Source organism: Phaenicophaeus curvirostris, chromosome 23 (assembly GCF_032191515.1).
Source record: "Phaenicophaeus curvirostris isolate KB17595 chromosome 23, BPBGC_Pcur_1.0, whole genome shotgun sequence".
NCBI lineage: Eukaryota > Metazoa > Chordata > Aves > Cuculiformes > Cuculidae > Phaenicophaeus > Phaenicophaeus curvirostris.
The window spans coordinates 3,994,917-4,010,602 of NC_091414.1; the positions used below are offsets into that span (position 1 = coordinate 3,994,917).

Genomic DNA, 15,686 nt, shown 5'->3' on the forward strand with positions numbered 1-15,686 from the left:
TGGCTTGCAGAAAGGCTCAGCGTTTGCGCTGTCGTGTTCCTCTGTGATCTACCTGAGAGCAGACAAAGCATTTGCTGCAGGGAGCGAGGAAGAGCGACTGCGGGATGAGAAAGCAGGTCACTCCTCGTGTGCTCAGCCAGTGGCGTGCAAACTGCAAGCTCAGCTTCTGGAGGCTTTCGATTAAGAAAGACCCTGTGTGACTCAGCGTGAGGCTGGAGCACGGTGTCATGTGCACGCAGGGCTTTTCGCAGTAGCTGGTTTTTCTGCCTTAATCCACTTTCCTTTTTCTGGGCTCACTTTCTCGAGTGTCTTTTCCAGATCCCACGTTTCGGGGCTGCGTCTCCTCACGTCATTCCATCTCGCTGGCCCGATGGTGATGGCAGCGGCTCCCAGCCTCACGTGCCTCCCACTGACAGCGGCTTGGATCCATCAGCTCAGTGAATCAGGAAGGCCAGGGCGATGGAAACCGAGGTGTTCACAGCGAGCAACCCTCCCCGAGCCTCCCGGCAGCTCACAGAGCCGCACGTAGGATGGGAGCTGGGGAGACTCCCAGCTCGGGCTGCAGACTCAGCATCACGGCTTGCCCAAGACCTTGCATAAAATACAACAGCTCTTTCTCACGGGGCGGCTTGGCCCTCAGTAGGGTGATTGCAGACCGGCAATGCCGTGAATCTGAATGTGAGCAGGGTCTTGCTTAGCAGGGACTTTAAATTTCCCGGCGTTTCACTGCTTTGTGGCCAGGATTGGGAGACAATGAGGAGCTCAGGGGGAGAAGGAGGTTGAAGACAAGTGCACGCACAAACACTTGTGTTTTTCAGTTCACAATGAATTTCTAATATATATTTTTACACACACACATGTAGATAAATGAATGTGTGTTTCTCCCTCCTTTTCCTTTTGAGGGACATGGTTTAGTGTTTGATAGGAATGGTTGGACTCGATGATCCCGTGGGTCTTTTCCATCCTGGTGATTCTGTGATTCTATGATTCTATGAAAGACTACACTGGTATTTAAAATACAGAAGTCAAATTCCTGGCTGAAAGGGGCTCCAGGAAAGCTGATTTAGACTGAATATAAGGAAGAATTTTTTACAATGAGGGTGGGGAGGCCCTGGCCCAGGTTGCCCAGAGCAGGGGTGGCTGCCCCATCCCTGGAAGAATTCAAGGCCAGGTTGGATGGGGCTTGGAGCCCCTGATCCAGTGGGAGGTCTCCCTGTTCGTGGCAGGGTTGGAACTGACTGGGCTTTGAGGTCCTTCCCAACCCAAACCGTTCCATGATTCTGTGATTCTCACGGCCTCGGCCCACTTGTCTTTGAGCCCTGCAGTTGCTGGAAAGGGATGGAAAACGTGATCATAAAAATGAATTTTATGATGGCTTATTCATGGCTTTGAGAAATTCGGTGACTTAAAAGGGTACCGTCAGGTCAAGGTGGAGTTACGCAAGAGCCATCAAAGCCGTTGTGGCTGTTTGGCGTTTTTATTTTAATACCCAGGCAGTATCTGCCGCCTCACCCGTGCTGCGCTGGGGAAAATGGAAATCTAAAGTGACAGAAACATCTCTGCTCAGGGAACCCACGCTGTGTCCGAGCCAAGAAATGCGCTAGAAGAGCTACAGCCTGAAAATCAGAGCATTTGCACACCAAGGGGCTCTGTGTTTGGAAAGGGGGTGCTGGTCAACAGTGGCTGAACGTGAGCCAGCAGTGGCCCAGGTGGCCAAGACCAACAGCATCTTGGCTTGGATCAGCCATGGGGTGGCCAGCAGGAGCTGGGAAGGGATCATCTCCCTGGACTTGGTGCTGGTGAAGCTGCACCTCGAATCCTGGGTTCGGTTTTGGGCCCCTCAGTACAAGAAGGACATTGAGGAGCTGGAGCACGTCCAGAGAAGGGAACAGAGCTGGGGAAGGGGCTGGAGAACAAGAGTTATGAGGAGCAGCTGAGGGACCTGGGGTTGTTTAGCCTGGAGAAGAGGTGGATGAAGGGAAATCTCATCATTCTCTGCAGCTCATGGAAAGGAGGTTGTAGCAAAGAGGGTGCTGAGCTCTTCTCCCAAGTAACAAGTGATCGGACGAGAGGAAATGGACTCAGGTTGCATCAGGGGAGGTTTAGGTTGAGTTTTAGGAAAGATTTCTTCACTGACGGTGTGGTGAAGCCCTGGCAGAGGCTGCCCAGGGTACTGGTGGAGTCTCTATCCCTGGAGGGGTTCAAAAACCGTGGCCAGGGCACTTCAGGACATGCTTTACTGGGCACGATGGGGTTGGACTGGATGAATTTAGAGGGCTTTTCCAACCTTCATGATTCCTTGGCTCTACAAATTGGGCCCCACAGGTCAGCAGGGATGATCCTGGCTGCTCCTGGTCAGGGCGAAGCAGAAGGTGGCTCCGCAGCAGGCAGGGATGTCTGGGGATCCCTGGTGTGGAACCAAGCTGGCTCCTGCACCCGCATGTCCCCGTGTTGGGAGGGAACAGCCTCACCAAGGCTCCCAGGGCTAAGGGAGGTGACACTTTGGCTCCTGTCGCTCCCGTTGAGCAATCAACTGGGGCGAAGGGCCAGGATTAGTCACCCCAGTTGAGGCACATCCCAGGCTTTCTGCTGAGCTGGTCCTACCTGCCCCGGCCCTTCTAAGCCTGGCACCGGGAGAGGCTGATCCCACTCCAACCTCATGTGGGACACCCTAGGCCAGATGTTTTTCGGGATGGAGGGGTTTGGGGCTTGGTTGCAGCTGCTGAGCTGGGGTTTGTGGTGTCCTCTCCATGACTTCCAGCCCCAACCTCTTCCTTGCAGCCAGACCCACTGCACCAGAGCCCTGGTTGCACATCCCACCCAGCAAAGTGTCACCGCAGCTGCTTGCTGGGGGGGGAGCAGCAGTGCCACAGAGCTGGGTCACCCCCAGGCACCCCCTGCACACCCCAAAACACAGCGCCTGGATCAGGCTGAGCCAATTGTGTGGGTGCTGGGATGAAACGCCGAGTGTTTTCGGCAGCCCCAGCCACTGCAATATGGGTCAGAGCTTTGGAGCCTCACCAGGGCTGGGGGATGGATGAGCTGGGGGGGCTAAAATCCAAGCTGGACAGAGCCAGCGTGACCCCTAGGAATAGGTTAGGGGGTGCCAGCTCCATCACAGGGCTCCTCCTCGAAGGCTGCGAGTTTCCCCATCTGTGGGATTATCAAAACCTCTTAAAGTCTCAACAGCCCCCATCTCAGGTGCCCACGTGGTGACAGCAAGTCCGACCATGTCCCTTGGGTGCTGGCTACTCGTCATGGTCAAGGAGGATGGTTTTGGGGTGGGGGATGCTCCCTGGCCCTGGGACACCCAGGTCCCTTTGTTCTGCTGGTGTAAAAGACGCTAAAACACCGATATTTGAGAGCTTCGCCGTGTGCCCCTTCCTGCACGGGGTCAGGGATGCCGAGAGCATCCTCCTGCGGGTCCCAGCCAGGGGATTGGGTCCTTATGTCTCCTTGGTCCTCTCTGAGGTCCACCACCCTGCATGAAACGGGGTCCAGGAGGACCTCGGGGATCACCCCACACTCCCCAGCAGCACAACCCTCTCCTGGGAGGGTTCACGGGGGGGACTGGGACCTTCCTCCTAGCCCTGAAAAGCTGCTGGACCAGCTGGGAGGCTGAGGAGCATCGTCCAACCTACACTGCAATTTTGGGCGCTGTTGAAATCGGTTAACTCCAGGGAAGCCACCGGCATCCCCATCACCCTCCCACCACCCTTGGGCTCCAAGAAATGGCAGCACCCCCAGGTCTCACCTCCCCCTCCCTCAGCTGAACCAGTCCAGGCTGCTCATGTCCCCAGAGCCGGGTCAAGGGCCAGCGAGAGCCCTTGGCTCGTTTTTCACGTCAACCGGCCCCACGTTGGCTAATTACAGGTCTGGGGCTCGGTTCCCAGGCTGGGAGCGCTTGGGGCCAGGCGGAGGCCAAGCGTCGGGGCCCCTCGCTGGCCTCCCCCCGGGAACCGGCTGGGCTCCCCAAGACTGCCGGGGGCTCCCCCAGCTCAGCCGGGACCTGCCGAGCAAACTGCAACCTGCCAGAGCTGCTGACCCGGTCCTCGGCGAGGCCAAGGCAGCCGCCGCCTTTGCTTCTACAAGATGCTGGGTTGGCGATGGGGAAAGGATTGAAGGGGTGGGCGAGGGGCTGGGGGGAGCTCGCAGGGGTTAATCCCCTCATCTGGGCTCTGCTCCAGGTGACGTGTCCCATCCTGGGCGAACAGGTTCTGGTTTGCACAGCCCAACCTCCCACAGCAGCCGGCGCTTTCCCACGGCAGAGCCCTCCTCGCAAGCCTCGTTCCAGCCATCCCAGGCCCTCCACAGGGAGCAGTGACCCCCTTGGGCTTTGCAAGCCAGGGATGTCTTGTGCCTCAGTTTCCCCAAAGCCCAGAAGAAGCTCCTGGCACTGCGGGTTGGCTGTGTTGGGGCTCGGGGCTGGCGTGTTCCCACTGCGGTCATAGAATCATAGAATCATAGACTCATAGAACCACCGGGTTGGAAGAGACCCACCAGATCATCGAGTCCAACCATTCCCATCAATCACTAACCCATGTCCCTCAGCACCTCGTCCACCCATCCCTTAAACCCCTCCAGGGAAGGGGACTCAACCCCCTCCCTGGGCAGCCTCGGACACTGCCCAATGATCCTTTTTCCATGAAATTTTTTTTTCCTAATATTCAGCCTAAATGTCCCCACGTCCTGAGTCACACCACGTTTCCTCCTGGCATCCCGGCGTTTCCCATCAAAGCCGCCTCCTGCCCAGCCCTGCTGCGCTTGATCTGATGAGCTCATAGCCCTGGGTGCCATGACTGTATTTTATTGTAATTATTTTTCATGTTGAAACTCGTGCTCTGGCGGTAGCGGGGAGTAAGGGAGGAGGAGGAGGAGGAGGAGGGGGGGCTGCACCCTTCGCCGTGGCTGGGCGCCAGGGCCAGAATTGCTGAGTTTTCTCCTGTCTCAGCTCGTCCAGATCTCGATGGGGACGTCTCCACCCTGATGACACCCCAGGGCTGTCCCTGTGTCGCTGCAGGTGCCGATACGGGATCTGACCCACATTTTGGATGGAGAGAAGGGCTGGGACCTGCTCGAGGGCCTTGCTGATGGGTTTTGGGGGCCATCAAGGGAGGGGACACCCCATTGTGGGGCCAGGGACCTCGGAGCACCCTGTGGAGCTGGGAAATCACCCGTGTGGGGCTGCCTAAGCCCCACGGCAGCAGAACCCACCCCGCGAGGCCTTCCACGGGCTGTGGTTTTCCAGCCATCAAGATTCCCTGAGCCCGTCACGGGGCTGGGAGGTTCGGGAGCAGCCGAACGGCCGCTGTGGATTGTGAGGGACCCAACGGGCCCTCCAGATTCCAAGAGACCCAATAGGCCCTCCAGATTCTGAGAGACCCAACTGCCCTTCCAGATTCCAAGAGACCCAACAGCCCCTCCAGATTCTGCAAGACCCAAGGGCCCCTCCAGATTCCAAGAGACCGAAGGGCCCCTCCAGATTCCGAGAGACCCAAGGGCCCCTCCAGATTCTGAGAGACCGAAGGGCCCTTCCAGATTCCGAGAGACCCAACGGCCCCTCCAGATTCTGAGAGACCCAAGGGCCCCTCCAGATTCCAAGAAACCCAATGATCCCTCCAGATTCTGAAAGACCCAACGGCCCCTCCAGATTCCAAGAGACCCAAGGGTCCCTCCAGATTCTGAGAGACCCAACGGCCCCTCCAGATTCTGAAAGACTCAAGGGCCCCTCCAGATTCCAAGAAACCCAACGGCCCCTCCAGATTCTGAGAGACCCAACGGCCCCTCCAGATTCCAAGAGACCCAAGGGCCCCTCCAGATTCCAAGAAACCCAACGGCCCCTCCAGATTCTGAGAGACCCAAGGATCCCTCCAGATTCCAAGAGACCCAAGGGCCCCTCCAGATTCTGAGAGACCCAAGGGCCCCTCCAGCCCAGACACGTGCGCGGGGCAGAGATGAGGCAGACCAGAGGCAGGCGTGCAGGAGACGGTTTATTGGAGATGCATAGAGGTTTTTGGCAATATGTGACCCCCCCTTCCAGAGTGAGGGGGCTGCCCGGTCCCCCCCTCGCCCCGTCCTGGCCCCTCACCTCCTCCCGTCGCGGCTCCAGCCCTCCAGGACGGGGGGTTTGGAGCCAGCGCGTGCGTTGGGCTGGGTGCCCCCCTCACTCAAAAATGTTAAATAGTAGGGGGCTGGCAGCCCTCTGGGATGGAGGAACCGCCTCTCCCTCCTTCCCCCCACCCCAGAGCAGAGGATGGGGGAGAGGGAAGGCCAAAGCTGCCCAGCAAACACCACGCGTGGCCCCCAGCTCTTGGCATCCAAGCTGGAGGGGCCGTGGGGGAGCCAAGACACCTTCCCTCCCCAAGAAACCCCAAAAATAACCCCCCCCAAAAAAAAAAAAAAAGAAACCATGAAGGGACTGGAGAGGGGGCTGGTCCCGAGCTACGAAGGGGCCGTTCAGTTCTTGGGCTCTTCACCAGCCTCGCCGCCGTCTTCTCCGGCGCACTCGGCTGTCCATAGCGTGAGGTTGTCCCTGAGCAGCTGCATGATGAGGGTGCTGTCCTTGTAGGAGTCTTCGCTGAGCGTGTGCAGGTCCCCCATGGCCTCGTCGAAGGTGGTCTTGGCCAGGGAGATGGCCTGCTCGGGGGCGTTGGCGATCTCGTAGTGGAAGACGGAGAAGTTGAGGGCCAGCCCCAGGCGGATGGGGTTCGTGGGTTGCATCTCCTTTTTGCTGATGTCCATGGCGTCTTGGTAGGCTTTCTGGGCTTTGTCTATCGCGCCCTTGCGGCTGTCCCCGGTGGCCACCTCGGCCAGGTACCGGTAGTAGTCACCGAACATCTTCAGGTAGAAGACCCTGCTCTCAGCATCACCTGTGCTCTTGATGAGATGCTTCTCCAGCAAAGCCAGGACGTTTTCACAGACGCTATTCAGCTCCTTTTCCACCTTCTCCCGATACTCGTTCACCAGCTGCGCTTTGTCGTCCCCCTCTTCGGTTTTGTGTTCGATGCTGGAGATGACCCTCCACGCCGAGCGCTGGCAACCCACCACGTTCTTGTAGGCGACGGAGAGGAGGTTGCGTTCCTCGTTGGACAACTCTTCCCCGTGCTCCACCACCGCCTTCATGAACTCGGCCATGTCCTCGTAGCGCTCAGCCTGCTCGGCCAGCTTGGCCTTCTGTACTAGGTGGTTCCTCTCCATGGTTGGGACGCGGGCGTAGGGGAGACGCTTGGGTGACGAGCCGAGAGCCGTCGGAGCCTCTGCCGAGCCCCGTCGCTGGGATTCGTTTTTGGCTGAGCGTCGGAGCCTCGAGCGAGAGCGGGAGGAGCCAGCGAAGGCCAAAGGAGTGTCCTCCTCCTCCTCCTCCTCCTCCTCTGCTTCCTCCCCGCCGAGCCCAGCCTTAAAAGGAAAATCGCCGTGAATCATCACCCGCGGGCAACGGGCGCAGGGGAAGGGGTGAGGGGGCGGCCAACGCCCCATGGGTCCCCGGGGAGGGCTCAGTGGGTGCCCCAGGGGTTCTCCTTGCAGCCAACACCCACCCCGGGACCAAGGGGACGCCCATCTCTGACTGCTCGGAGTCATAGACTCGTGGAATCCTTAAAGGTGGAAAAGACCTCTAAGTGGGGACAGCGAGTAGGTCATCGTTTTAGATCATCATTTTGGGGGGATACATGGGGACGTGAGGTGCTGAGGGGTTTAGTGCTTGATAGGAATGGTTGGATTCGATGATCCTGGGGTTTTTTTCCAACCTAGTGGTTCTGTAACACTTGGATCTTCCCACCTTCCCCCAAGAGAAACGGGCAATGAGGTGCATCCAGCTGTAGAAAGGGTTTCCTCCTCCCCGCATCCCCCCCTCCCCAATCATATCACTGTCCTCTTTCTATGGTGATTAACTCACTGGTAATTGCGAGGGCTTGACGGGCAGGTATTTATTCCCACAGGTGGGGAAACTGAGGCACGGGGAGGCTCAGCGAGTCGCTGCGGGAGGGACCGCCCCGAAGCAGGCGCCATCGCCTTCGAGCCGCCGCGCGGCAGGACTGGTCTGACCCCCTGTAAAGTCAGACTATGTTTATCTCACCCCCAAAAAACCTCCCGCAGCGGGGAAACCCCCAGCCCTGCGAACTCAGGGCTCCCCCACCTCTCCTCCCCAGCCTGGGGCTGCCTCTCCCCATCCCAACCTCCAGCCCAGCATCTTTTCTCTCCTCCAAGCTGTCACCAAAAGAGTTTTGAGTGGGTTTCTTTTGACTTTTTGGGGTATTTCTTTGAGTCCCCTTCCCTGGAGGGGTTTAAGGGACGGGTGGCCGAGGTGCTGAGGGACATGGGTTAGTGATTGATGGGAATGGTTGGACTCGATGATCTGATGGGTCTCTTCCAACCTGGTGATTCTGTGATTCTGTGATTCTATGACATGAAGGCGCCGTGGGTGCTGGGCTGCTGATGGAAACGCTCCGCCCCGATTAGGATCTGTGCTTCGTGTTGCACGGCAGTTTCACTCTCGACCTGCTCGAGCTTGTTGGCACACGCCGGGCGCCGGCAGCTCCTGGCCGCGGTGACGAAGCCTTGGCCCGCGGTGCCGAAGCCTTGGCCCGCGCCAAGCCCCGGCGTTATCTGCCGTGCGGGAGCCGTGCGGGAAGGGCAGGGTGGGGCGAGTGCTCGAGGCATCAAGCCAAGGCAAAAAAGTGGTGTTTTTTTTTTTAATCACGGTGACTCTTTGCTTTACTCATCCCTGGTGCCACCCCAGCTGGGAGTGTCCCGTCCCCGTCATCGCTTGGATCCCCCCCAGGATGGGGCGATGGATGCTGGAGGATGCAAAAAAAGACCCTGGGTGCTTCGCAGGCCAGAAAAACAACCCTCCAGCCTCCGCATCGCTCCTTCCCCACCCTCGCAGGGGGGATTTGGGGTTGTTCAAGCCAAGCCCTTGGGTACAGGATGAGGCTGGAGTCCCCCCTGCTCAGCGAGGAGGTCACACATCTGCTCCTCCAGTCCCTCTGGGTTATAATTTGATGGGAATGGTTGGACTCGATGATCCAGTGGGTCCTTTCCAACCTGGTGATTCTATGATTCTATGATTCTATGATTCTATGATTCTATGATTCTATGATTCTAATCATGGAGCTGCAGCACCTCACTGGCGATTACAGGTCCTCCGTGGAAGCAGATTACACCCTGCTGAGTCAGAAAAAGGCGTTTTCCAAAGAAACGGCCTCATAGAATCATAGAATCAGCAGGTTGGAAAAGACCCATCGGATCATCGAGCTGGGAGACCCTTGCCCATCTCCTACCCTCTGGTGGACGAGGTGCAGGGGGAGGCAGATCCATAGCTGGTTGATCCAGAACCAAGGGTAGAAGCCCCATAAAGGGGGATAAACAGGCAGCCTGATGTATTCCACCCTCTAAAACCCTCCTCTTTCCCTCATAAACATGCCAGGTAGCAATTCCCAGCAAGAATTATCCTGCAGCTGATGCTGCTTTGAGCAAAAAGCTGCACGTGGTCGCGGTCTGCATCCCTCAATCCCTGGTGATGCACTCGCTGTCAGAGCAGCCTCAAAGCCGTGGGCTTGGGGCACTTGGGGTGTTTAATCCTCTCATCTCAGCTCTGTTTTGTGGGGAGACCCCAGGAGGATGGGAAGCTCGGATGGGGTGTGCTCAGGCGCCTGCCGGTAGCTCCTGCCAAAGGGGCTGAGCTGCTGCCAAGTGTTGGTTGCGCCGGGCTGAGAGCAGCCTGCACAAACATTCTGCTCTACCGGTTCCGTGCAAAGCAGCGAGCGGGTGAAGGAAGAGCCCCAGATCGCTGCGTAAAGGCTGCAGGCGAGCTCAGCTGCAGCGTCACCCCGCAGAGCGCCCGGGGGTGCCCTGAATGCTGAAGGTGCATCATCCCATGGAGAGCACACCTCTCGTCCCGTGATCCAAGCCGGTGAAGTCATGGGTTGGGGGCTCAAGCGGCTCCACGACAGCAGGCAGGAGGCAGAAGATGCTCTTAGCCGTTCTCGGTGGCATCGAAGGATGCTCCCAGCCATTCATAGAATCATAGAATTCACCAGGTTGGAAAAGCCAGGGAAGGCTGAGACTTGCTTCAAGGTCACAGCTGAGTTTAGGGAGCTCCTGGCTCTCTCTGGCACGGGGCGCAGCCCTTTGCTGCTCCACAAGCCCAGGCACGAGCTGCAGGGAGCAGCTCCCTTCCACCAGCAGAAGAGGAGCCAGACGCTCACATACAGTAAATAGGATTTTTATTCTGTTACAAAAGTAAAAGGCATAAATAGATGGTGAATCCTACTGGGCTCTACGCTGGGAGGACCCGGTGCTGGGTGCCGGAGCAGCCACCCTGGGCTGCAGCCTCCGGTCAAGGTGCTGCAGGGCTTCAACCCCTTCCCCTAAAACCAGAGCCACGCTAAGAGAAAAAGAGGAAAGGGGGAGCTGGCAGGGGGTGCAAGGATAAATTCTAACCACACACAAACTCCTGTTCCAGAGGAGAGCTCTCCAGCCCACGGACACGGCTCGGAGAGGGGCTGGTGGGCTCGGTGCGTGATGCCACCGGCTCGGCCGTAAAGGCGCTGGCAGGAAGCCTGCTCGTTTCGCAAACCCGCTGGAATTCTATCCGCTATCTTCCAGTATCTACGGGAGGGGAGACACCTTCGCTGGGTAAGGCTGGTGGTTCCGGGGAGCCGCCGGGGGTCTCGGCTCGGTCGGTGAGTCCGTCCAGCAGCAGGAGACAGCAAGAACTCCACTTATTGCACCCAGGTGGGACGGCTGTATGGCTTTGAGCTTTCAACCCGCGGGCCGGCCACCTCGGCTCCCGGAGGAGGGAGGGGTGGAAAAGCTTTTTTTACTTGCGCACAGTCGCTTTTTCCCTCCCCGATCTCTCACGGCGGGAGAGACGAAGGTGCAGCCGCATAGCCCTGGCGAGCGGAGGCACTCGTGGTGGTCATGGCTGTAGTTTGGGGGTTGCCCACGGCGTCCTGGCTCCCCGCAGGGCGATCCAGAGGGCAGCCAGGGCTCTTGGTACTGGACGGACCCAGCAGCAGGGAGAGGAATAGAAAGAGAAGTTTAGTGCTAGAAATACACAAGCGAGAAGCAGCCGGAGCACCCAGGCTTGGTGGGGAGAGAGAGAGCAGGATGGAGGAGAGCGCTGGGAGGGAGAGGGGCAGCTTCACAGCCCAGGAGTGAAGCAGAGCTTCCTCACAACGTGCTTTGGAAGGGACTTACTGTGGCCACGGGCACGTCAGAGGAAGCTGGTGTTAGGAAAACACAGCAGGAGGGAGAGGGAAGATTGCTTGGCACACAGAGCGGGTCAGCACTGGGTTTAGAAATCCTTTCCGGGCTCCTGCTCCTCTTTGGGCCACAGCTCGCTCCAAATACTGAATCTCCAAGTCATTTCAGGGCTTCATCCAGCAAATTCATGAGCATAAACCATGCCAATCTGCAAAGCCCCGGGGTTCAGGAACCCCCAGCCACACCCTTTCACGAGCAGGCACGCACAAAAAAGGCAATTCCATCTCCTCCCAAGCCCCAGCACAAAGCTCAGGGACACCATCCTGAGTCTCAAGCAGGGGACATCGCTCTTCTCGCTGAGGCTGTGGGCAACCCCTCCACCTTGCAGCCCCGCACCGAGACGGCACAAGCCAGGGATGGGACGCCCTTCGTGGGACACCGGTGGGATGGACGGGGCAGACGGATGTCAACAAAACTGGAGGTGATGGGCTCCGTGGACTGGTCATGCACTGGAGATGAGATGGGTGGCTTGGGATGGGAGAAGAAAGCGCTCTCTTACCAGCTAACCCTCAGAAAGCACGGCTAACGTCCAAGAAGGGGGCAAATCCCGTCAGGCTGTGCAGGAAATGGCAAAGTCCTGGCAGGCGTCCTCCTGGAGAAGACACCAGAGATTACGCACCTCGCCACGTGCCGGGACGGCTGGAGAGGGCTGGGTCAGAGCTGGGGAGCACAGAGCCTGGCACGGCGAGGAGTGGGGGGAAAGGATGTTGAGGCGGCGGCTTCTGCAGGAAGGGGATCGACACGTGGATGAGACCCTGGCCAGCCTGGAGACGTGGGATGGAAAAATCCCTTTGTTCCACAAGAGCCACTCCAACTGCTGCCACGTGTCCCTCACAGCCCCATCCTGCAGGAGCTTGGTTAGGAGTCCAGCTGCCACCTGAGAAGCGTTAAAACACTGTCTGATAGGAATAAAACAATAATCCAAGCAATTAACTCTTTAAAAATATAATTTTATTATGTTGAGTAACAAAGGAAACCAGTTTAAATAAAAACAGAAAGGCGTTTGGCCCCTGGTAGCCTCCTGCACTGCTCCTCACGCCCCAGCACCAGACCCTCTCTGCACGGTTCTGCTCCCCCCAGCTCCTCACCTGTCCCTGGAAGGCACCACCAAGGCCCCTACAAGGCAGGGCCAAGCCCCGCTGGGGCCACCCCTGCAGGAGAAACGAGGAGAGAAGGGCAGGGTGGCCTCTCCAGAGGCATGGAAGGATCCATTCCATTTGCAGAGGTGAAGGCAGAGCTGTGGTCACAGCAACCCCGCACCGAGATCTCTGTGCGGCCAGCCAGAAACATAAAGGCAGGCGAACCTCGGGGGATGGCACGAAGCTGCGTGCAGGCTGGTGCAATCCCTCAAAGTGTGCAAAGCACAAGGCTGGTGAATTTAGAGAGGAAAGGCTGGCCCCGGCAGTGCTGCCTCTGCCCGAGGCTGAAATCCCTGTCTCTGACCCCCAGAAACCTGAGTGGGCAGCTCAGCACAGAACACTGCAAGCCTCCGCCCTGGAGCTACTGCACTCGGCTCCCTGCTCTGGATAGAAAATGCTCTACAGAGAAAAAAAACATCTACAAATTGTGCAAAAATATCCAGCAGCTTTTAATAACATGATTCAAGTATTGCTAACAAGGTCTGTGACTCCCCTCTACGCACACTTCAGTGGCAGGAGCGCAGCCGGGCTCTCCTGTGCCTCTGCAGACCTGGAATGACGCTCGTGGATGCGCCCAGGCCCACGGGAATCGCTCCTGAGGTGCTGGGAACAACCCTGTCGCCCAGAAACCCAAACAAAGAGCACAGGGTGAAGCTACCAGAGACCAGCACCCGCTCGCTGCTTCCTCTGGGAAACTCCACACAGAAAAAGTGGGACCCTAAGGAATTCGCCCCCTTTCCTGTTGCCTTTTGGTCTCCTAAGGATGGGACAGACTTTTCTGGCAGGATAAGGTTCCCAAATCTTAAAACTGTAGCCTTGCCAATCAGCATCTCCTGCTGAGAGGCAAAGAACACTGCGAGTTTTTCTTCCCCGTTAAAAGGAGAGTCAGCCTAACTCACGTCCTTGCTGCAAAATGGTCTCTTACTGACTGCCAGGACCAAAACACCCGGAGTTTTTCAGCACTCTTTCAGCAACGAGCCAGAAAACAGGGTTGGCAGCAGCTGGGACACCAGCCAACTGCCACAACCACTGGCAGCCAGAGTCCTCCCGGGTGAACAGCCCCAACTTACCAAGACACAGCAGCTTCTGAGCAAGGAAAGCTGCTCTGGCAGCAGCTGAGGTGAGACCCCAGCTATTAAGAGACAAAACAGCCCTTCCACGTCGACACAGAGGAGCAAGAGGTGTTCATGGAGATAACAGGGTTACAAGGGAACTTATGCCTCCGCTAGCCCAGAAGACGAGGCGTAACAGCCCAGCTCAGGGTGGGAATCGCTTGCCAGCCCCGATCTCATTTCTCCAGGCAGGAAACACAGTGAAGCCCTGGAGCAGTCACTCCAGGCTCAGAGATCTGGTGGCTCCCCAGCCCTATTTGCTTCCCAGGTGCAGCAGGAACCACACGAGGTTGCGGGTCTTGCATGCTGTTGGGCTCTATCAATCCAAAGTCCAGACGGGCCACATCACAGTGAGACAAATAACCACAAAATAATAAATAAATAATATAAAAAAAAAAGGCAACGTATGGCTCGACCGAGTCTTTGGCAGCTCTGCATCACAGGGCTGTGCCGCCTGAGGCTGGGGAGATGGTGAGTGGGGAAGGTACTGGCTGGATTGAGGTGCAGGCACTGGGCTACATCACAGCACTGCTACGGAATGCCTCCTACCATGCTGGTGTCAGTTTTGGCTCCAAAGGAAGGGATCTCGCTCTTAGGACTAGACGGGGTCCCGACATCTGGCTGGATAAATCCTCTTCTGTCTATCAGACTGGAAAACAGAAAGGAAAGGGGAGAAGAGGTAAGAGGAGACTCCACGGAGACGGGAGCTCCCAGCAAGGGCTGTCCTTGTGGGAAGCGCTAACCGAAGTGTCGGCAGGAGCCTGCTGGATAACACGCCTTCCTGCCCACCACACAAACCACAAACTTATCACACCAGCCACCAAACAGCCTTTAGGAGTTAAAGCTTTGGGTCACCACAAACCCAAACAGGAACTGGCGAAAGGGCTTGACAAGAGAAAACCAACATTAACGAGGAAAGAACTGGAGTTAAGCACCATTCTCCCCACATCCTCCCAGCACGAAGCTCCACTCCCTGAATCCACATATTTACTATCTCTGAGAGGCATTTCTGCACCTCTGAATCCAAAGAAAAGCTTGGAGGCACTTCAAAGAGTGGAACCAGATGTAAGCGCAAGCGCTTTGACTGCACATACCCTGCCTCAGACACCCTTCCCAGCTGCTGTGTTACTCCACGTTAGCACCTCTGGGATGCTCTGCATAAATCCAAATGGGATTCTGGGAAGAAACTTGTCTCGAGGATGTCCAGAAGCCTTTGGATAGGCTGAGCATTCCATCCCAGCGAGCAGGTCCCCACTGCTGCAGCGCAGCGCCTGGCTCTGCCCAACTGCACCCTCTGGTGACAAAGCAGCAGCAACCCTGGGCTGCAGGCACCTGTGCTTTGGCCCAGCGCTTCTCTACATCTACCTAACTACCACTTCTGCCCTTGTTTTAACTCACAGTTCAGAGGATTTTGTAGGATGCTACGATTTCAGGTAATCTAAGCGCTGGTGGAACCCTGGGTGTCTGCACTGCTTGGTGTGGATCTCCGCTGGCTGCCTGAAGGGTGCTGGATCCTCAGCGTAAAGGAGGAAAAACACATGCTAAGAAACACAGTCCCCACTAGCACTTACTGGCTGCTGCTCAGCCCTTTGGTGCTAAGCCTATTGAACTGCAGGGTGCATCTTATCTGCAAGCTCCGTGAAGCAATTCCAAGTGACCCTGGCCCAGGTTGCCCAGAGCAGTGGTGGCTGCCCCATCCCTGGAGGGGTTCAAGGCCAGGCTGGATGGGGCTTGGAGCCCCTGATCCAGCGGGAGGTGTCCCTGCCTGTGGCAGGGGGTGGAACTGGATGGGCTTTGAGTTCTCTTCCAACCCAAACCATCCCGTGATTCTATGACCCAAACTCATCAAGCTTTACATGTTTGTGGTGACAAAGCCTCCTCACCAACCCTTCCTTTCCAAGGCTCCTCTCACAGAGCAGGATGCAATTCCCGATGCCGTGGAGGCTGAAGGCTCTTACCTGGGATGGAACGGTCCACACAGCACTGCACAGCAGTTTGTGAGGATACTTTTATGGCTGTAGGGATTGGCAAACTCCGAGCCCCTCTTATTCGACCAGGACCCTTTGATCTGAAAGGGAAAGGATGCAGGCAGATTAGGATAGGAAAGATGCGGCAGCAGATAATTAGACGATAACGGACTCGGTTCAAAGCCCTGCTCAAGAGATGAAGG

General features: G+C 57.2%; 2 protein-coding genes across 3 annotated transcripts in view; both read right to left on the reverse strand.

Annotated features, from left to right (window-relative positions):
• The window catches only part of NUDC (nuclear distribution C, dynein complex regulator), a 44,270-nt gene extending 28,686 nt beyond the window's left edge, over positions 1-15,584 (reverse strand). For both annotated transcript variants that reach the window (XM_069875562.1, XM_069875561.1), the window contains exons 1-3: positions 15,475-15,584; positions 14,066-14,165; positions 11,811-11,857 (exon numbers count right to left, since the gene is read on the reverse strand). In XM_069875562.1, coding sequence (XP_069731663.1) covers positions 11,811-11,857; positions 14,066-14,133 — 115 coding nt within the window. In that variant the 5' untranslated portion in view covers positions 14,134-14,165; positions 15,475-15,584. The remainder of the gene's footprint in view (positions 1-11,810; positions 11,858-14,065; positions 14,166-15,474) is intronic.
• On the reverse strand, positions 6,408-7,365 carry SFN (stratifin). Its single transcript, XM_069875100.1, has one exon. It carries the CDS (start codon positions 7,195-7,197, stop codon positions 6,457-6,459), a length of 741 nt encoding a protein of 246 aa, XP_069731201.1. The 5' UTR covers positions 7,198-7,365; the 3' UTR covers positions 6,408-6,456.
• Positions 15,585-15,686: the final 102 nt, after the last annotated feature.